Below are 22,331 nucleotides of genomic sequence, written 5' to 3'. Positions count from 1 at the left end.
CCGTGGGCCCCGCCCACTTCTTCCCCCCCTAATTACAGCGCGGCTCATCTACATACGGTTCCTCCCGCCCACACCCTCGTCCACCCCACCAATGGGAGCGCGCTTAAGCATGTGGGCCCCGCCCACTTATTCCCCTCTCCAATAACAGCGCGGCTCACCTCCTCCACACGGTGCCCCCCCCCCACCGCCAGCTCGCCCCGACCCCCTCACCAATGGGAGCGCGCTTAAGCACCTGGGCCCCGCCCACTTCTTCCCCCCTCCAATAACATCGCGGCTCACCTCCTCCATAAGGTGCCCCCCCCCACCGCCTTCACCCCCCGACCACCCCCACCAATGGGAGCGCGCTTAAGCACGTGGGCCCCGCCCACTTCTTCCCCCCTCCAATAACATCGCGGCTCACCTCCTCCATAAGGTGCCCCCCCCCCACCGCCTTCACCCCCCGACCACCCCCACCAATGGGAACGCGCTAAAGCCCGTGGCCTCCCGCCCACGCCTCGCGTTGCGAACCAATGGGAGCGGGGAAATTCATCCGCGTGGGGCGGGGTGGGGGGTGGGGAGGAGACCCTTCCCCCCTTTTGCCCCCCACCCCGCACCCAACCCGCCGGGGTATAAAAGCGTCGTGCTTGGGGGGGAGCGGCTTCACATCGCCTGGAGCGCGGTTGGAGGCTGTCACTCGCTGCTTGGCTGTGCGGCCACTCACCACCACCACCACCCCCCACCCCCAACTCACACTCACTCAACTTGTGGCTCGGCTCTCTCTCACCTCGTCTCTCTCTCTCTCTCACCTCGTCTCTCTCTCTCACCTCGTCTCTCTCTCTCACCTCGTCTTCTCTCCATCGTCGTCTTCGCGGTCCACTCGGCATCTCGTTTCCCGCACCACCACCCCCCTCCTCGCCCCGCATTCAACACCACTCCACTTCCCCCTTCAGCCTCCTTCAATCCGCTCATCGTCAACTCCTTCAATACGCTCATCCACAACTCCTTCAATCCGCTCATCCTCAACTCCTTCAATCCGCTCCATCCTTCAATCCGCTCATCCCGCATCCTTCAATCCGCTCATCCTCAACTCCTCCAATCCGCTCCTCCCTCCCTCCCTCCCCCTCCTTCAGTAACTTCACCCGCTCCACGTCCACCGGATCAGCGGCCCTAGGGGAGTTCAAACTCCGCGTTGCGAATGAAGTCTCCGCGTCTCTCTCGAGTCCACGGCCCCATCAGCGACAGCAATTTTGGTGTCGAAAACGTCATCAATAACATCAACGACAACAACAACAACATCAACAACATTGTCGTCGTCATCATACGCAGCAGCGGTAGTAATAGTGGCGATTGTAACAACGGCAGTAGCGGGTTTAATAAAAAGCGCCGTGACGGTTAACCCCCAAACGAGGAAGTAAAAATCCCCGCCAACACGTTTGGTGAGAGAGCATCGGAGTTGGCCCCGTTAGTAAACACGAATGCCAAACAACAACAGCGGCAAGGGTGGAGAAGCGGCGGCGATTCGCCGTTACCTCCCCGTGTGGTTGGGGAGCCTTCGTCTCTAGGAGAAGTTGGCGCTTAAATTTAATTGGAAATTGGCGCTTAAATTTTAACGAAATTGGCGATTAAATTTAAACGGAAATTGGCGCTTAAATTTATACGAAAGTAGCGCTTAAATTTATACGAAAGTAGCGCTTAAATTTATACGGAAGTAGCGCTTAAATTTATACGGAAGTAGCGCTTAAATTTATACGAAAGTAGCGCTTACATTTGAACGCATTAAGACGGCGATACCGGTTTGGTCCACCTGCGGAGGTTAGCGGCGCTGATCCATCCCTGTCGGACTCGGGAGCCTGAGTGCCTGTTGAGTCTGAGTACCTGTTGGCTCTGAGTACCTGTTGGGTCTGAGTGCCTGTTGGGTCTGAGTACCTGTTGAGTCTGAGTACCTGTTGGGTCTGAATCCTTGGGTCTCAGTACCACTTGAGTCTGAGTACCTGTTGGCTCTCATTACCTGTTGGCTCTGAGTACCACTTGAATCTGAGTACCTGTTGGCTCTGAGTACCACTTGAATCTGAGTACCTGTTGGCTCTGAGTACCTGTTGAGTCTGAGTACCTGTTGGGTCTGAGTACCTGTTGAGTCTGAGTACCTGTTGAGTCTGAGTACCTGTTGAGTCTGAGTACCTGTTGGGTCTGAGTACCTGTTGAGTCTGAGTACCTGTTGAGTCTGAATCCTTGGGTCTGAGTACCAGTTGGGTCTGTCTACCCCTGGGTCTGAGAACTTCTGAGTCCCCCCCGAGTCCCCCCCGAGTACCCCCCCCCCCCCGAGTACCCAGCCGAGTACCCAGGCGAGTACCCAGCCGAGTACCCTGCCCATCGCCCACCTGCGATGTCCAAGTTCAGCATCAGGAGGGCCTGCGTCGATGACTGCTGTGAGATCCTGCGACTCATCAAGGTGAGCGGCTGTCTGGTGAGCTGTGTCTGGTGAGCTGTGTCTGGTGAGCTGTGTCTGTCTGGTGAGCTGTGTCTGTCTGGTGAGCTGTGTCTGGTGAGCTGTGTCTGGTGAGCTGTGTCTGGTGAGCTGTGTCTGGTGAGCTGTGTCTGTCTGGTGAGCTGTGTCTGGTGAGCTGTGTCTGTCTGGTGAGCTGTGTCTGTCTGGTGAGCTGTGTCTGTCTGGTGAGCTGTGTCTGGTGAGCTGTGTCTGTCTGGTGAGCTGTGTCTGTCTGATGAGTTGTGTCTGTCTGGTGAGCTGTGTCTGGTGAGCTGTGTCTGGTGAGCTGTGTCTGGTGAGCTGTGTCTGTCTGGTGAGCTGTGTCTGTCTGGTGAGCTGTGTCTGTCTGGTGAGCTGTGTCTGGTGAGCTGTGTCTGTCTGGTGAGCTGTGTCTGTCTGATGAGTTGTGTCTGTCTGGTGAGCTGTGTCTGGTGAGCTGTGTCTGGTGAGCTGTGTCTGGTGAGCTGTGTCTGTCTGGTGAGCTGTGTCTGTCTGGTGAGCTGTGTCTGTCTGGTGAGCTGTGTCTGTCTGGTGAGCTGTGTCTGGTGAGCGGCTGTCTGGTGAGCGGCTGTCTGGTGAGCGGCTGTCTGGTGAGCTGTGTCTGGTGAGCTGTCTGGTGAGCTGTGTCTGTCTGGTGAGCTGTGTCTGATGAGCTGCTGTCTGGTGAGTTGTGTCTGGTGAGCTGTGTGTGGTGAGCTGTGTCTGGTGACCTGTGTCTGGTGAGTTGTGTCTGGTGAGTTGTGTCTGGTGAGTTGTGTCTGGTGAGTTGTGTCTGGTGAGTTGTGTCTGGTGAGCTGTGTCTGGTGAGTTGTGTCTGGTGAGTTGTGTCTGGTGAGTTGTGTCTGGTGAGTTGTGTCTGGTGAGTTGTGTCTGGTGAGTTGTGTCTGGTGAGTTGTGTCTGGTGAGTTGTGTCTGGTGAGTTGTGTCTGGTGAGTTGTGTCTGGTGAGTTGTCACTGTGTCTGGTGAGCTGTGTCTGGTGAGCTGCTGCTGTGTGTGGTGAGCTGTGTCTGGTGAGCTGTGTCTGATGAGTTGTCGCTGTGTCTGGTGAGCTGTGTGTGGTGAGCTGTGTGTGGTGAGCTGTGTCTGGTGAGTTGTGTCTGGTGAGTTGTGTCTGGTGAGTTGTGTCTGGTGAGTTGTGTCTGGTGAGCTGTGTGTGGTGAGCTGTGTCTGGTGAGCTGTGTGTGGTGAGCTGTGTGTGGTGAGCTGTGTGTGGTGAGCTGTGTGTGGTGAGCTGCTGTGTCTGGTGAGCTGTGTGTGGTGAGTTGTGTCTGGTGAGCTGTGTCTGGTGAGCTGCTACTGTGTGTGGTGAGCTGTGTGTGGTGAGCTGTGTGTGGTGAGCTGTGTGTGGTGAGCTGTGTGTGGTGAGCTGTGTGTGGTGAGCTGCCGCTGTGTGTGGTGAACCTCCGAGCGAAGGCTGCGGTAAGCCTCCTCATTCTCTGACGTGGGATTCTGTAGCCGATGACAGTGGGCCTGTCGCTTTTTCTCAACAATCCTGAACACCTCCTCTGTCAGCCAGGGTCTCTGGGGAGGTCTGGACCGCGTACCCAAAGCAGCAATTGCAGCTGCATGAGTCACAGTCCTACACCTCGTCCATTTACCCTCGACATCAGGAGGAGTCGGGGACGATGCCGACCCCAGCTGCACCTTAGGTTTGAATGGGGTCCTGGGTGTACACCCACCACCGGAGTGGAAGAATGGCAGGCGCATCTTACGGATGACGAGTCAATAGTCAGAGGGCAGATCAGCTCCACGGTAGGTCCTGGTGTCAAGGACATGGGCTCGCATCCGCTGATCCGTCACTATGTAGTTCAGCAGATGCTTGGACTCGGCATGCATTCATGATGTGTGGATGCGCCGATGCCGGACCAGCGTGTTGGTAATTACAAGCTGATGGGCTGCACAAAAATCTAGCAGCCTCCTACCGTTCTTATTGAGCTGATCTGGCCCATGCCTTCTAATCACTCCAGACCAGGTGCCAGCATCATGACCAACTCGGGCATTGAAGTCACCCAACATGATGACTCTATCCCGAGGTGCCACTTTAGCCAGCACCTGTGACAGGAGGTCATAGAAGGCATCTGACTCATCAGCTTTGCCTGCATCCCTCCACGGAGGTTCGTCTTCGGTGCGGGCATAAGTAACCACGGCCACCACTCCTCGCCTCCGGTTGATGGGAAGGCGAGCCCAAAGTATCCTGGGGCTTACAGCTTCCCACACCTCACCGCCACGCTGCCACGCCCCCCTTCATTCTTTTTTGTTCAAAAGAAGAGCCACACCCTGTTGTTTGGTAGTCTCTTGCCCCAAGTAGAGGACTGTCATGGTGGCAAAAGCCAGAGCTGGTCCACCGAACCTCCTGAATGCCACAGAGACCCAGGTGGTACCGGTCCAGCACCCGACGGAGGAATGGCAGCCTCTCCTCCGCAGTGAGCGTTCGAACATTCCACGTGGCCATCCGTAGTAGCTTTTTGTTTCTGGAGGAGCCCCAAGGGTAAAGATTCAATCTCCTGGCTCCGCCAATTGGGGTTTGGCCAGGAGACGTCATAGACGCCTGTGGCTACAGTTGTCCCGAGGGGAAAGGCCAATCGGAATTGGCCTTCCCCCCACGGCACTGCCCACGACAGCGTTGCCCCTCCGGCACCACAATGAGGTAGGGGGTTGTTTTGCCGGACACATACACACACGCAGACTCGCACTCACACACATACATACACAACAACAACCGCCATTCGCCACTAAGTGGCGGTGACATCACCACGACGCTTGTGCCAGGCGATGTGCACCTTGAGGCCACACACATACATGCATGCACACACACATGCACACACATACATACACACATGCACACATACACACACATGCACACATACACACACGCACACACACACACATGCACACACACATGCACACACACACATGCACACACATGCACACATGCACATACGCACGCATGCACATACACACACATGCACATACACGCACATGCACACACACACATACACGCACACACGCACACATACACACACATACACATACACACACATACACGTACACACATACACACACGCACACACACATAGTTGGTGCTACAAAGTTGACCGCGGTCTTTGCCCCGGGAGGGTTCGTGTGAGTGGTAGTGGATGTTGGTGGAGGAGCGAGGAGCGGACCGCCGAGTTGAGTCACCGGACGGAAACGCCTTGAATCGAAATCCACACAAAGTCCGCACCAGGCGGGAGCGGCAGCATCATCATCCTCGTCCGGCAGTGTCATCATCAGTATCATCATCATCATCCTCGTCCGTCAGCATCATCATCAGCAGTATCATCATCATCCTCCTCCGGCAGTGTCATCAGCAGTATCATCATCATCCTCGTCCGTCAGCATCATCATCAGTATCATCATCATCATCCTCGTCCGGCAGCATCATCATCATCAGCAGTATCATCATCATCCTCCTCCGGCAGTGTCATCAGCAGTATCATCATCATCCTCGTCCGGCAGTGTCATCATCAGTATCATCATCATCATCCTCGTCCGTCAGCATCATCATATGCAGTATCATCCTCCTCCGGCAGTGTCATCAGCAGTATCATCATCATCCTCATCCGGCAGTATCATCAGCAGTATCATCATCATCCTCGTCCGTCAGTGTCATCAGCATCATCATCATCATCATCATCCTCGTCCAGCAGTGTCATCAGCAGTATCATCATCATCCTCGTCCGGCAGTGTCATCAGCAGTATCATCATCATCCTCGTCCGGCAGTGTCATCAGCAGTATCATCATCATCCTCGTCCAGCAGTGTCATCAGCAGTATCATCAGCAGTATCATCATCATCCTCGTCCGGCAGTGTCAGCAGTATCATCAGCATCATCATCATCCTCGTCCGGCAGTGTCATCAGCAGTATCATCAGCATCATCATCCTCGTTCGGCAGCATCATCATCATCATCCTCGTCCGGCAGCGTCATCAGCAGCATCATCAGCATCCTCGTCCGACAGCAGTATCATCAGCAGTATCATCAGCATCCGGCAGCAGCATCATCACCCTCATCAGCAGCATCCTCATCATCAGCAGCATCTGCATCGGCATCATCTTCCATCATCGGCAGCATCATCAGCAGCAGCATCCCATCAGGTCTATTGGCAAGGAGCCGGTTTTCCACATGCAGTGTCTCATCAGCAGCAGCAGCTTGAACTAACGCTGGTGGAACTGGCCAGCATGTTCCGAGGCAGGGACTGGCATCGGCATTTGGTGTCCCGGACCCATCGGCACTTCGCTGTTCACTTGCCTGGGGAGCCTTTGAAGCCAAGACCCCCAGGGCCATTGTGAAACCAGGAGGTGGTTTCGCTACGTGTTCGCCACGGTGGCTAGGAGATGTTGACTACCTCGCCTGGTACGCAGGAGGTCGTGGGTTCCATCCCGAATCTGACGATGCCTGCTGCTGCTGCTATATATGTGGAATCTGAGTGTCTCTCTCTCTCATCATCATCATAATCACGATGACTAGGAGATGTTGACTACCTCGCCTGGTGTGCAGGAGGTCGTGGGTTCCATCTCGACCCCTGACGATATCTGAGTGAGTGGGTGAGATGTTGACTACCTCGCCTGGTGTACAGGAGGCAATGGGTTCGATCTCGACCCTGTGGGTTTCCATGGGTCTCTGCGGGTCTCACACTACACCACTATACACTACACCACTATACACTACACCACTATACACTACACCACTATACACTACACCACTATACACTACACTACTATACACTACACTACTATACACACTACACTACTATACACACTACACTACTATACACTACTATGCACCACTATACACTGCTATACAGTACACTACTATACACCACTATACATTACACTGCTATACACCACTATACAGTACACTACTATACACCACTATACACCACTATACTATTAACTACACATTACACTACACAGTACACTACTATACACCACTATACTATTAACTACACATTACACTACACAGTACACTACTATACACCACTATACTATTAACTACACATTACACTACACAGTACACTACTATACACCACTATACTATTAACTACACATTACACTACACAGTACACTACTATACACCACTATACTATTAACTACACATTACACTACACAGTACACATTGCCACTCGGCAGGCGGCTGGTGTGGTTGGTGTGGTTGGTGTGGTGTGGTTGGTGTGGTTGGTGTGGTGTGGTTGGTGTGGTGGGTGGGTGTGGGTGGTGTGGTGGGTGTGGTAGGTATGGTGTGTGTGGTGTATGTGGTTGTGGTGTGGTAGGTGTGGTGTGGTAGGTGTGGTGTGGTAGGTGTGGTGTGGTTGGTGTGGTGTGGTGGGTGTGGGTGGTGTGGTAGGTGTGGTGTGGTAGGTGTGGTGTGGTAGGTGTGGTGTGGGTGGTGTGGTTGGTGGTGTGGTGTATGTGGTTGGTGTGGTTGGTGTGGTGTGGTTGGTGTGGTGTGGTGTGGTTGGTGTGGTGTGGTTGGTGTGGTAGGTGTGGTGTGGTTGGTGTGGTAGGTGTGGTGTGGTAGGTGTGGTGTGGTAGGTGTGGTGTGGGTGGTGTGGTTGGTGGTGTGGTGTATGTGGTTGGTGTGGTGTGCCCGTTGCCTGGCCTTTGTCACGTGCAAGTGTGGGCTACCTGGGGGAGATTTGTTTACACGCATGTGTGTGTGTGTGTCTGTGCGTCTGTGTGTCTGTGTGTCTGTGTCTGTGCGTCTGTGTGTCTGTGCGTGTCTGTGCGTTTGCGTCTGTCTGTGTGCGTCTGTGTGTCTGTGTCTGTGTGGTGTCGTCAGGAACTGGCCATGTACGAGAAGCTCGGTGATGAAGTTCACATCACGGAGCAAGGTGCGGTGAGCCTCGGTGGACGTGTGCCCGTCGTGCGTGCGATGATGATTGTCTGTGCGAACTTCTTTAGCACCGTACGAGGTCAGTCGCGTTAATCTGGGGTGCGGGGTGGGGGGGGGAACGACAGGCTACACAACAACAACAAGCTACACAACAACAGCAACGACAACAAGCGGTTGTAAATAAATGAGTTTGTCAATCTAAACGCCGATTTGAAAGTGGCATCATAGCTAGCTGTAGGTGGCTTTCTGACATCAGAAGAGACCCACAGGTTAACATAGAGACCCACAGAGAGATACAGGAGTCGGGGATTAATAGAGACCCGCAGAGACCCACAGAGACATACAGGAGTCGGGGATTAATAGAGACCCACAGAGACCCACAGAGAGATACAGGAGTCGGGGATTAATAGAGACCCACAGAGACCCGCAGAGACCCGCAGAGAGATACAGGAGTCGGGGATTAATAGAGACCCACAGAGACCCACAGAGACCCACAGAGACATACAGGAGTCGGGGATTAATAGAGACCCACAGAGACCCACAGAGACCCACAGAGACCCACAGAGACCCACAGAGACCCACAGAGACCCACAGAGAGATACAGGAGTCGGAGATTAATAGAGACCCACAGAGACCCACAGAGACCCACAGAGAGATACAGGAGTCGGGGATTAATAGAGACCCACAGAGACCCGCAGAGACCCACAGAGATACAGGAGTCGGGGATTAATAGAGACCCACAGAGACCCACAGAGACCCACAGAGAGATACAGGAGTCGGGGATTAATAGAGACCCACAGAGACCCGCAGAGACCCACAGAGAGATACAGGAGTCGGGGATTATTAGAGACCCACAGAGACCCGCAGAGAGATACAGGAGTCGGGGATTAATAGAGACCCACAGAGACCCACAGAGAGATACAGGAGTCGGAGATTAATAGAGACCCACAGAGACCCACAGAGACCCACAGAGACCCACAGAGACCCACAGAGACCCACAGAGACCCACAGAGACCCACAGAGACCCACAGAGACCCACAGAGAGATACAGGAGTCGGGGATTAGCAGAGACCCACAGAGACCCACAGAGACCCACAGAGACCCGCAGAGACCCACAGAGAGATACAGGAGTCGGGGATTAATAGAGACCCACAGAGACCCACAGCGACCCACAGAGACCCACAGAGAGATACAGGAGTCGGAGATTAATAGAGACCCACAGAGACCCACAGAGAGATACAGGAGTCGGGGATTAATAGAGACCCACAGAGACCCACAGAGACCCACAGAGACCCACAGAGACCCACAGAGACCCACAGAGACCCACAGAGACCCACAGAGACCCACAGAGACCCACAGAGACCCACAGAGAGATACAGGAGTCGGGGATTAATAGAGACCCACAGAGACCCACAGAGACATACAGGAGTCGGGGATTAATAGAGACCCACAGAGACCCGCAGAGAGATACAGGAGTCGGGGATTAATAGAGACCCACAGAGACCCACAGAGAGATACAGGAGTCGGGGATTAATAGAGACCCACAGAGACCCACAGAGAGATACAGGAGTCGGGGATTAATAGAGACCCACAGAGACCCACAGAGAGATACAGGAGTCGGGGATTAATAGAGACCCACAGAGACCCGCAGAGACCCACAGAGAGATACAGGAGTCGGGGATTAATAGAGACCCACAGAGACCCACAGAGACCCACAGAGACCCACAGAGACCCACAGAGACCCACAGAGACCCACAGAGACCCACAGAGACCCACAGAGACCCACAGAGACCCACAGAGACCCACAGAGACCCACAGAGACCCACAGGAGTCGGGGATTAATAGAGACCCGCAGAGACCCGCAGAGACCCGCAGAGACCCGCAGAGACCCGCAGAGACCCGCAGAGACCCGCAGAGACCCGCAGAGACCCGCAGAGACCCGCAGAGACCCGCAGAGACCCGCAGAGACCCGCAGAGACCCGCAGAGACCCGCAGAGACCCGCAGAGACCCGCAGAGACCCGCAGAGACCCGCAGAGACCCACAGTTTTCTCTGCGTAATGACCGAGGCGCCAGACCACCTGGCGCCGCAGGGGCGCAGGTGCGAACGGACCGGTCGGGGAGTCGACCGAGGCCTCCTTCTGTGGTGCCATGAGGCCTACCAACGACGGCGGAGATTGCCGGCGGCTTCAAATCCATCGGGAGGGGAGATTCAAAGGGTGAAAGGTCGGGCCGGGCGAGGGTTTGAGCGCAAGGGAGGCCGACGGTTGACAACCAAAGAAGTAAAGCTTTCGTGACTGCATAAATTACTCATTGTTTATTTTCCGGTACAGTCACGTGTGTAGAAATACCGTAAGTGTCTAGCTGTGTTGTTGGCCTGACTTGGTTGTGCATCACGGAATTTTTTCTTAGGTTTGTTGAATTCTCGTCCTCTCGTCTTCTTGTTTGTATTTACCTCCGAGATTTATTTTTGTTAACACACCCGATGAAGATCGCCTGTGTTGCGGGTCGAAACGTCGCGATTCATTTGTCTTAATATAATTTTATGGCATTTCCACACATGTGACTTTGCCGAAAAAACCAGTGAGTAGGTTGACGACCACTTTCGCCCGCATCCAGGTTTCATATTTTCGGCGTTGGATCGCAGGAATGTATAAAATGCTGCGCCGTTTCAACCCGCCGCCGCTGCCCGACACGGCCAATTGGCGAGGGGCTTTGTCACGTCGGCAGAACGTGACCGAGTCGTCGCTGGTGTCAGTGACCAACTCGGAGGCACTGCGGGTTGGAGGCGTCTCAATAGTCCGGCTCGCAGTCGGGACGGCTGGCACGGACTGCCCGACTGCCGACGCCGGGACGGTGATTGCGGCGGCGGCGGCGGCGGCGGCGGCGGTGACCCCAGCGGCAGGGCGAGGGGACGCCACTCCAGGCGACAGCCCCGAGCTCCCGCTCACTCCGTCCGTCCGTCTGTCGTCGTCGTTGTTGTCGCCTCAAAACCTGTAGCGAAATTTTAACCCACTTCCCGACTGGAAACTTGGTTATGCTTGTGTCACACTGATGACAATGCTGTAGGCCAGGGCTCTGGGTTTGTTCTTCGTGCTTTCGGAGTCCCCGACCCTCTGCTCACGATCATTAAGGACCCTCATGATGAATGTGAGCGGGCCTGGGTAAAACTACGTGGCCGGGAGTCAGAGCCATTCCCCTGTACACCTCGGGGTGCGACAGGGATGTCCTCTGCCTCCCACATTATTTCACGTCTATTTTGACCTCGTTGTTCGTGAAACCTTCAATAGCTGTACCAGGGGGGATCTCCATATGGTACAGATATAAAAAAAAATATCTATATTTTATTTAAACAATCTTTTTTTTGACACGTCATGTTTCGGCTTGGGTCTAATTGCCCACGGTCAACTGACGTTGGCTGTGAATCACCACGGGCCCCTTGCGTTGTGGCCAAGCGTCGGGGCTCCACTTCCTGAGGTCGTGGAGTTCTGCCATTACTCGTACGGTACACCCCATGAGAGCGTGTTTTTAACAAAGTTTTTTTGTTAAATATAACTTTTACCATGCCACTCTCTGCTCGAGCACGTGACCTACCGTAACAAATAGGGGGTTTTTTGTATCCCCCTTTTTTCTGGCAACAGAACTGAAACCTTTTTTTGTTGACAAGGATTCACGTCACTGCATTAACCACAATACCTGCAGTCAAAATGCAAACAAAAAAATAAGACTATGATAATATATGCGGCGTTGTCCTTGAATCTGATTGGTCCACACCAAGGGACGGCTTTCTTTTGAGCCTCGACCCAATTGGTGCTTGACCAGATGACGCCAAAAGGCGTCGCACAGCTCAAAGACAACGCCACTATCAGAGTAATGAGAAGCTCGGGGTGAGCATCTACATCATTAGACCTTTGCCACTACCAAACAATATTAATAATAACAATAAGAGGGTTTTCCCCTTTTTTCTGGCAACAAAACTGAAACCTTTTTTTTACAAGGAATCACGTGGTGCATTACCCACAATGCACCTGTGGTCAAAGTACAAAACAAAAACAAAAAACGCTCTCTGACGACACAGCGAAACCTCAAGATTGCGGGCGACTTGGCCTGCGAGCGTTTTGCAAGGCGAGCCAAAATTTTTTATTTTCGATTAAGTGAACACTAATTTGGCAAGCGAGCCGGGAGGCTTGCTGGCGCGTGCGGCGGTACGTGCCCGCACGCTGTTGTACCGCCGAGCGTCACTTGATCACAGATGCACGGGCGCTCTGGATTACGGAACGCGTAGCCGGAGCGAATCCCCGCTGCGCGATTCCCAAGGCGTGTGATGTGCGTGACCTTCGGCCGGAAGCGACCAAAGAATCTGGCTGCTGCAAGCTGCAAGCTGAAGTTTCACCCCCTCTCCCCCCCCCTTCTCTGCCAGTAAACCAGCGCTGGGCTCGCGTAGCGACGCTTCCCGCGTCACCCTTCGAGCTAGCCGCCGGCGCCGGCCGGCGGTCCAAGCGACGACATTTTCACTCCGGTGTTGGCCGCCGGCACTTGCCCCCGCTTTGCGGGCTGTTTTCGAGGCTACGCGGGGGGGGGGGGGGCCTTTGTCTTGGTGCCGGGCGGCGGGTTGGCGCCACGCAGCCGGCGGGCCGAGTTGGGCTCCCGCTCGCGGCCGACGCCGTCGGCGGCGACGATCTGAAGCGGTCCTGGGCCCCATGCCCTTAGGTCGGCTCGGCCTCAGATGAGTAACCTGCTTGCGGTGGTGCAGTGAACGTCGCCACTGGGGGAGAGACGAAGGCCGTCGGGCGTGGAGGCGGCGGTGGTGGTGGTGGTGGTGGTGGCGGTGGCGGTGGTGGTGGTGGTGGTGGCGGTGGTGGTGGTGGCGGTGGTGGTGCTGGCCAGCCACCCCCTCTGCGTGTGTAGCCACAGCTGCTGGTAGCCTTCGTAGGCGCTGCTGCTGCTGCTGCTGCTGAGAGTCTGCTGAAAGTCTGTTGAGGCTACACGGGGGACCTTTGTCTGTGCGTGACGCAGAGCTGCGTGACGATGGCTTTGGAGGCCACGCGTTCTACCAGTGCCTGGTGGCCGAGGCCGTCGCTCCGGACGGCCCCGCCAATGGTGAGGCACGCACACACGCACACGTACACACACACGTACACACACACACGCACACGTACACACGCACACGCACACGTACACACACACGTACATACACACACACACGCACGCACACGTACATACACACACACACGCACGCACACGTACATACACACACACACACACGCACACGCACATGTACACACACATGCACATACACACGCACACGCACACACGCACACGTACACACACACGTACATACACACACACACGCACGCACACGTACATACACACACACACACACGCACACGCACATGTACACACACATGCACATACACACGCACACGCACACACGCACACGTACACACACACGTACACACACGCACACGTACACACACACGTACACACACACGTACACACACGTACACACGCACACACGCACACACGTACACACGCACTCACGCGCACACGCACACGTACACACACGCACACACGCACGTACATACACACACACGCACACGTACACACACACGCACGCACACGTACACACACGTACACACACACGCACGCCCTGGTACACACACGTACACACACACACACGCACACACGCACACGTACACACACACGTACATACACACACACGCACACGTACACACACACACGCACACGCACACACGCACGCACACGTACACACACGTACACACACACGTACACACACACGTACACACACACACGCACACACGCACGCACACGTACATACACACACACGCACACGTACATACACACACACATACATACACACACGCACGTACATACACACACACACACAAAGACAGCGATGTTTACTACACCCCGCTACACCAGGTACGGTGCTCGCTTGTGGTCGAGGTGATTGTGGTGACGGTGGTGGTGGTGGTGGTGTCGGTGGTGGTGGTGGTGACTGTGGTGGTGACTGTGGTGGTGACTGTAGTGGTGACTGTGGTGGTGGTGGTGAGTGTGGTGGTGGTGGTGACTGTGGTGGTGACTGTGGTGGTGACTGTGGTGGTGACTGTGGTGGTGGTGGTGGTGGTGACTGCGGTGGCGGTGACTGCGCTGGTGGTGACTGTGGTGACTGTGGTGGTGGCGGCGATGACGGTGGTGGTGATGATGGTGATGGTGGTGGTGGTGACGGTGGTGGTGGTGGTGACGGTGGTGGTGGTGACGGTGGTGGTGGTGACGGTGGTGGTGGTGATGGTGGTGGTGGTGATGGTGGTGGTGATGATGGTGGTGACTGCGGTGACGATGCCCCCCCCTCCCGGCCCCGTGCTGTCTCCGTGCACCCCCAGGCCCCGTGAGAGTCGTCGGCTTTGCGATGTTTTACTTCACCTACGACCCTTGGAGCGGCAGGAACATCTGCCTGGAGGACTTCTTCGTCATGAAGGAATACCGAGGTCGGACCACGCACGCAGAGCCCCAATATCAACTCATCCTCGTTACTGTAGCGGGCCACGAGGCCCGCATCCCACTGATTGGGCTACGCGGCTCTCTGAATTGTTTAAATCTCGATTTGAAGCTTTTGCAACCGGAGGATTCGATCCGCTGTGGTTCTTTCGGTGAAGTCCACGCAGCAGCGGGTAGGAAAACTTGCGGAAGGAAGTTCTGCTACCGACTACTGCGTCCGTCGCCAGGCGAGAAGGGAATGGCTCCGCTGTTGTGGCTTCACGCAGAGGCAGGCACGAGCGTCCGTCGTCGTGACGAGTCCGCGGTGATCGTGACGAGTCCGTGGTTGTCGTGACGAGTCCGTGGTGATCGTGACGAGTCCGTGGTGATCGTGACGAGTCCGTGGTGATCGTGACGAGTCCGTGGTGATCGTGACGAGTCCGTGGTGATCGTGACGAGTCCGTGGTGATCGTGACGAGTCCGTGGTCATCGTGACGAGTCCGTCGTCAGGTGACGAGTCCGTGATCGTGATGAGTCCGTGATCGTGATGAGTCCGTGATCAGGTGATGAGTCCGTCGTCAGGTGACGAGTCCATGATCGTGACGAGTCCGTGATCAGGTGATGAGTCCGCCATCTTGACGAGTCCGTCGTCGTGACTAGTCCATTATCGTGACGAGTCCGTGATCAGGTGACGAGTCCGTCATCAGGTGACGAGTCCGTGGTCGTCGTGACGAGTCCGTGATGAGACACTCGACGTGGAAACCGGCTCCTTGCCTATACACATCTGGACTGCTGATGAGACACTCGACGTGGAAACCGGCTCCTTTCCTGTAAACATCTGGGCAGTTTCGCCAGCGTTGGCTCAAGCAGAGCCTGGCTCTGCTGCTGCTGCTGAGACACTGAATGTGGAAATCGGCTCCTTGCCTCCTGAACAAGTTCCTACAGTACTGGTTCAAGTGAAACAGCCGATGAGATGGAGTCTGAGAAGGAAGGGGCGTGGAAAAGAACGAGATGTACATTTTAATTTTTTCAATATGCTGCTGTGTCTACGGTGTGATGTCGCGTCTGCGTTGTGATGATGATGATGTTGTTGTTGTTGTGCCGCCCTCCGCTAGGTCTGGGAATCGGATCTGAGATCCTGAAACGGGTCAGCCAGGTGAGTGAAGGTGCACTCTGTAAACTAAAATCAGTTTAGTAACACAAAAACTTCTTTAAAAACGTGTTTGTTTAACCAGGCAAGGCCCACTGAGCTGTACAGGGACTCCTCCACTTACAAACGAGTTCAGTTCCAGAGGTCTGTTCCTAAGTCTATTTGTTCGCAAGTCCAACTTCACTGTGTCGATTGCGAATACGTTGCACGGCGTGTACACGACACACGGGGAATGGCTTTAAAAGTTGTATCATCTCCTGTAGATGTAGATGCCACTGGTTCTTCACGTTCTGTAGATGTAGATGCCACTGGTTCTTCACGTTCTGTAGATGTAGATGCCACTGGTTCTTCACGTTCTGCAGATGTAGATGCCACTGGTTCTTCATGTTCTGTAGATGTAGATGCCACTGGTTCTTCACGTTCTGTAGATGTAGATGCCACTGGTTCTTCACGTTCTGTAGATGTAGATGCCACTGGTTCTTCACGTTCCACAGATGTAGATGCCACTGGTTTTTCACGTTCTGCAGATATAGATGCCACTGGTTCTTCACGTTCTGCAGATGTAGATGCCACTGGTTCTTCACGTTCTGCAGATGTAGATGCCACTGGTTCTTCATGTTCTACAGATGTAGATGCCACTGGTTCTTCACGTTCTGCAGATGTAGATGCCACTGGTTCTTCATGTTCTGTAGATATAGATGGCACTGGTTCTTCACGTTCTGTAGATGTAGACGCCACTGGTTCTTCATGTTCTACAGATGTAGATGCCACTGGTTCTTCATGTTCTACAGATGTAGATGCCACTGGTTCTTCACGTTCTACAGATGTAGATGCCGCCGGTTCTTCACGTTCTGCAGATGTAGATGCCGCTGGTTCTTCACGTTCTGTAGATGTAGATGCCACTGGTTCTTCACGTTCTGCAGATGTAGATGCCGCCGGTTCTTCCTCTTTTACAGATGTAGATGCCACTGGTACTTCACGTTCTGCAGATGTAGATGCCACTGGTTCTTCACGTTCTGTAGATGTAGATACCACTGGTTCTTCACGTTCTGCATATGCCACTGGTTCTTCACGTTCTGCAGATGTAGATGCCGCCGGTTCTTCCTCTTCTACAGATGTAGATGCCACTGGTTCTTCACGTTCTGTAGATGTAGATGCCACTGGTTCTTCACGCGCTGTAGATGTAGATGCCACTGGTTCTTCAGGTTCTGTAGATGTAGATGCCACTGGTTCTTCAGGTTCTGCAGATGTAGATGCCACTGGTTCTTCAGGTTCTGTAGATGTAGATGCCACTGGTTCTTCACGTTCTGTAGATGTAGATACCACTGGTTCTTCACGTTCTGCATATGCCACTGGTTCTTCACGTTCTGCAGATGTAGATGCCGCCGGTTCTTCCTCTTCTACAGATGTAGATGCCACTGGTTCTTCACGTTCTGTAGATGTAGATGCCACTGGTTCTTCACGCGCTGTAGATGTAGATGCCACTGGTTCTTCAGGTTCTGTAGATGTAGATGCCACTGGTTCTTCAGGTTCTGCAGATGTAGATGCCACTGGTTCTTCAGGTTCTGTAGATGTAGATGCCACTGGTTCTTCACGTTCTGCAGATGCCACTGATTCTTCACGTTCTGCAGATGCCACTGGTTCTTCACGTTCTGCAGATGTAGACGCCACTGGTTCTTCACGTTCTGTAGATGTAGATGCCACTGGTTCTTCACGTTCTGCAGATGTAGATGCCGCTGGTTCTTCATGTTCTGTAGATGTAGATGCCACTGGTTCTTCACGTTCTGTAGATGTAGATGCCACTGGTTCTTCATGTTCTGTAGATGTAGATGCCACTGGTTCTTCACGTTCTGCAGATGCCACTGGTTCTTCACGTTCTGTAGATGTAGATGCCACTGGTTCTTCATGTTCTGTAGATGTAGATGCCACTGGTTCTTCACGTTCTGTAGATGTAGATGCCTCTGGTTCTTCATGTTCTGTAGATGTAGATGCCACTGGTTCTTCACGTTCTGCAGATGCCACTGGTTCTTCACGTTCCGCAGATGTAGATGCCACTGGTTCTTCACGTTCTACAGATGTAGATGCCACTGGTTCTTCACGTTCTGCAGATGTAGATGCCACTGGTTCTTCATGTTCTGTAGATGTAGATGCCACTGGTTCTTCACGTTCTGTAGAAGTAGATGCCACTGGTTCTTCACGTTCTGTAGATGTAGATGCCACTGGTTCTTCATGTTCTGTAGATGTAGATGCCACTGGTTCTTCACGTTCTGCAGATGCCACTGGTTCTTCACGTTCCGCAGATGTAGATGCCACTGGTTCTTCATGTTCCGTAGATGTAGATGCCACTGGTTCTTCACGTTCTGTAGATGTAGATGCCACTGGTTCTTCACGTTCTGTAGATGTAGATGCCACTGGTTCTTCACGTTCTGTAGATGTAGATGCCACTGGTTCTTCATGTTCTGTAGATGTAGATGCCACTGGTTCTTCACGTTCTGTAGATGTAGATGCCACTGTTTCTTCATGTTCTGTAGATGTAGATGCCACTGGTTCTTCACGTTCTGCAGATGCCACTGGTTCTTCACGTTCTGTAGATGTAGATGCCACTGGTTCTTCATGTTCTGTAGATGTAGATGCCACTGGTTCTTCACGTTCTGTAGATGTAGATGCCACTGGTTCTTCATGTTCTGTAGATGTAGATGCCACTGGTTCTTCACGTTCTGCAGATGCCACTGGTTCTTCACGTTCTGTAGATGTAGATGCCACTGGTTCTTCACGTTCTGTAGATGTAGATGCCACTGGTTCTTCACGTTCTGGAGATGTAGATGCCACTGGTTCTTCACGTTCTGTAGATGTAGATGCCTCTGGTTCTTCATGTTCTGTAGATGTAGATGCCACTGGTTCTTCACGTTCTGCAGATGCCACTGGTTCTTCACGTTCCGCAGATGTAGATGCCACTGGTTCTTCACGTTCTACAGATGTAGATGCCACTGGTTCTTCACGTTCTGCAGATGTAGATGCCACTGGTTCTTCATGTTCTGTAGATGTAGATGCCACTGGTTCTTCACGTTCTGTAGAAGTAGATGCCACTGGTTCTTCACGTTCTGTAGATGTAGATGCCACTGGTTCTTCATGTTCTGTAGATGTAGATGCCACTGGTTCTTCACGTTCTGCAGATGCCACTGGTTCTTCACGTTCCGCAGATGTAGATGCCACTGGTTCTTCATGTTCCGTAGATGTAGATGCCACTGGTTCTTCACGTTCTGTAGATGTAGATGCCACTGGTTCTTCACGTTCTGTAGATGTAGATGCCACTGGTTCTTCACGTTCTGTAGATGTAGATGCCACTGGTTCTTCATGTTCTGTAGATGTAGATGCCACTGGTTCTTCACGTTCTGTAGATGTAGATGCCACTGGTTCTTCATGTTCTGTAGATGTAGATGCCACTGGTTCTTCACGTTCTGCAGATGCCACTGGTTCTTCACGTTCTGTAGATGTAGATGCCACTGTTTCTTCATGTTCTGTAGATGTAGATGCCACTGGTTCTTCACGTTCTGCAGATGCCACTGGTTCTTCACGTTCTGTAGATGTAGATGCCACTGGTTCTTCATGTTCTGTAGATGTAGATGCCACTGGTTCTTCACGTTCTGTAGATGTAGATGCCACTGGTTCTTCATGTTCTGTAGATGTAGATGCCACTGGTTCTTCACGTTCTGCAGATGCCACTGGTTCTTCACGTTCTGTAGATGTAGATGCCACTGGTTCTTCACGTTCTGTAGATGTAGATGTCACTGGTTCTTCACGTTCTGGAGATGTAGATGCCACTGGTTCTTCACGTTCTGTAGATGTAGATGCCTCTGGTTCTTCATGTTCTGTAGATGTAGATGCCACTGGTTCTTCACGTTCTGCAGATGCCACTGGTTCTTCACGTTCCGCAGATGTAGATGCCACTGGTTCTTCACGTTCTACAGATGTAGATGCCACTGGTTCTTCACGTTCTGCAGATGTAGATGCCACTGGTTCTTCATGTTCTGTAGATGTAGATGCCACTGGTTCTTCACGTTCTGTAGAAGTAGATGCCACTGGTTCTTCACGTTCTGTAGATGTAGATGCCACTGGTTCTTCATGTTCTGTAGATGTAGATGCCACTGGTTCTTCACGTTCTGCAGATGCCACTGGTTCTTCACGTTCCGCAGATGTAGATGCCACTGGTTCTTCATGTTCCGTAGATGTAGATGCCACTGGTTCTTCACGTTCTGTAGATGTAGATGCCACTGGTTCTTCACGTTCTGTAGATGTAGATGCCACTGGTTCTTCACGTTCTGTAGATGTAGATGCCACTGGTTCTTCATGTTCTGTAGATGTAGATGCCACTGGTTCTTCACGTTCTGTAGATGTAGATGCCACTGGTTCTTCATGTTCTGTAGATGTAGATGCCACTGGTTCTTCACGTTCTGCAGATGCCACTGGTTCTTCACGTTCTGTAGATGTAGATGCCACTGGTTCTTCATGTTCTGTAGATGTAGATGCCACTGGTTCTTCACGTTCTGTAGATGTAGATGCCACTGGTTCTTCATGTTCTGTAGATGTAGATGCCACTGGTTCTTCACGTTCTGCAGATGCCACTGGTTCTTCACGTTCTGTAGATGTAGATGCCACTGGTTCTTCACGTTCTGTAGATGTAGATGCCACTGGTTCTTCACGTTCTGGAGATGTAAATGCCACTGGTTCTTCATGTTCTGTAGATGTAGATGCCACTGGATCTTCACGTTCTGCAGATGTAGATGCCACTTCTGCAGATGTAGATGCCACCACCGCCATCTATTGCACGGCGGTTGAACTGACGACTCCGGATCCGAACAGGCGACTGGACATACGGACGGGTTTGTTCGGATCTCTGAAAGTTAATCAATCGAATATTCATGAGTGAACGCGTTCCCTGTACAGCTCTTTATTGGGAAGCTGCTTAGCTACCACAAACGAATTGGTGGCTCATCATTATAGCCGTCATCATCATCGCGGGGAAATGTACTGCAGCTAGATGCTCCAAAATGCGTGACCAGGAGGGGAAAAACCGGAGGGACCCCAGAAGTCAAAAAAATCCACGGGGAGAGAGACGCAAACTCTAAATATTCAGCAGCAGCAGCAGCAGCAGGCATAGTCAGGGTCAGAATCAAATCCACAAACTGCTGTGTACCAGGCGAGGTGTTTGACATCTCCTAGAGACCCACGCACACAGAGACACACAACACAGAGACCCACACACACAGAGACCCACACACACAGAGACCCACACACACAGAGACCCACACACACAGAGACCCACACACACAGAGACCCACTCGCACAGAGACCCACACGCACAGAGACCCACACGCACAGAGACCCACACGCACAGAGACCCACACGCACAGAGACCCACACGCACAGAGACCCACACGCAGAGAGACACGCACACACAGATACCCCCACACACAGAGATCATGCTAACCCACACACAGAGACACACACACAGACCCACACACACAGAGACCCACACACACAGAGACCCACACACACAGAGACCCACACACACAGAGACCCACACACACAGAGACCCACACACACAGAGACCCACACACACAGAGACCCACACACACAGAGACCCACAGAGACCCACAGAGACCCACAGAGACCCACAGAGACACACAGAGACCCACAGAGACCCACAGAGACCCACAGAGACCCACAGAGACCCACAGAGACACACAGAGACCCACACACACAGAGACCCACAGAGACCCACAGAGACCCACAGAGACACACAGAGACGCACAGAGACCCACGCACAGAGACCCACGCACAGAGACCCACGCACAGAGACCCACGCACAGAGACCCACGCACAGAGACCCACGCACAGAGACCCACGCACAGAGACCCACGCACAGAGACCCACGCACAGAGACCCACGCACAGAGACCCACGCACAGAGACCCACGCACAGAGACCCACGCACAGAGACCCACGCACAGAGACCCACGCACAGAGACCCACGCACAGAGACCCACGCACAGAGACCCACGCACAGAGACCCACGCACAGAGACCCACGCACAGAGACCCACGCACAGAGACCCACGCACAGAGACCCACGCACAGAGACCCACGCACAGAGACCCACGCACAGAGACCCACGCACAGAGACCCACGCACAGAGACCCACGCACAGAGACCCACGCACAGAGACCCACGCACAGAGACCCACGCACAGAGACCCACGCACAGAGACCCACGCACAGAGACCCACGCACAGAGACCCACGCACAGAGACCCACGCACAGAGACCCACGCACAGAGACCCACGCACAG

At 53.3% G+C, this 22,331-nt stretch overlaps 1 protein-coding gene across 1 annotated transcript in view; it reads left to right on the top strand.

Moving 5' to 3' along the window:
* The first annotated feature begins 640 nt into the window (after window positions 1-640).
* Window positions 641-22,331, top strand: part of LOC116936953 (diamine acetyltransferase 1-like) — a 37,663-nt gene continuing 15,972 nt past the window's right edge. Inside the window, exons 1-5 of the mRNA XM_076064170.1 lie at window positions 641-2,428; window positions 8,286-8,337; window positions 13,354-13,437; window positions 14,742-14,846; window positions 15,951-15,991. Coding sequence (XP_075920285.1) covers window positions 2,363-2,428; window positions 8,286-8,337; window positions 13,354-13,437; window positions 14,742-14,846; window positions 15,951-15,991 — 348 coding nt within the window. The 5' untranslated portion in view covers window positions 641-2,362. The remainder of the gene's footprint in view (window positions 2,429-8,285; window positions 8,338-13,353; window positions 13,438-14,741; window positions 14,847-15,950; window positions 15,992-22,331) is intronic.

This window comes from Petromyzon marinus, unplaced genomic scaffold (assembly GCF_048934315.1).
Source record: "Petromyzon marinus isolate PM22_M1 ecotype Great Lakes invasive population unplaced genomic scaffold, UKy_Petmar_22M1.pri1.0 PM_Scaffold_347, whole genome shotgun sequence".
NCBI lineage: Eukaryota > Metazoa > Chordata > Hyperoartia > Petromyzontiformes > Petromyzontidae > Petromyzon > Petromyzon marinus.
The sequence above is the reverse complement of the archived record's forward strand: the minus strand, read 5'-3'. Positions and strand labels throughout refer to the sequence as shown.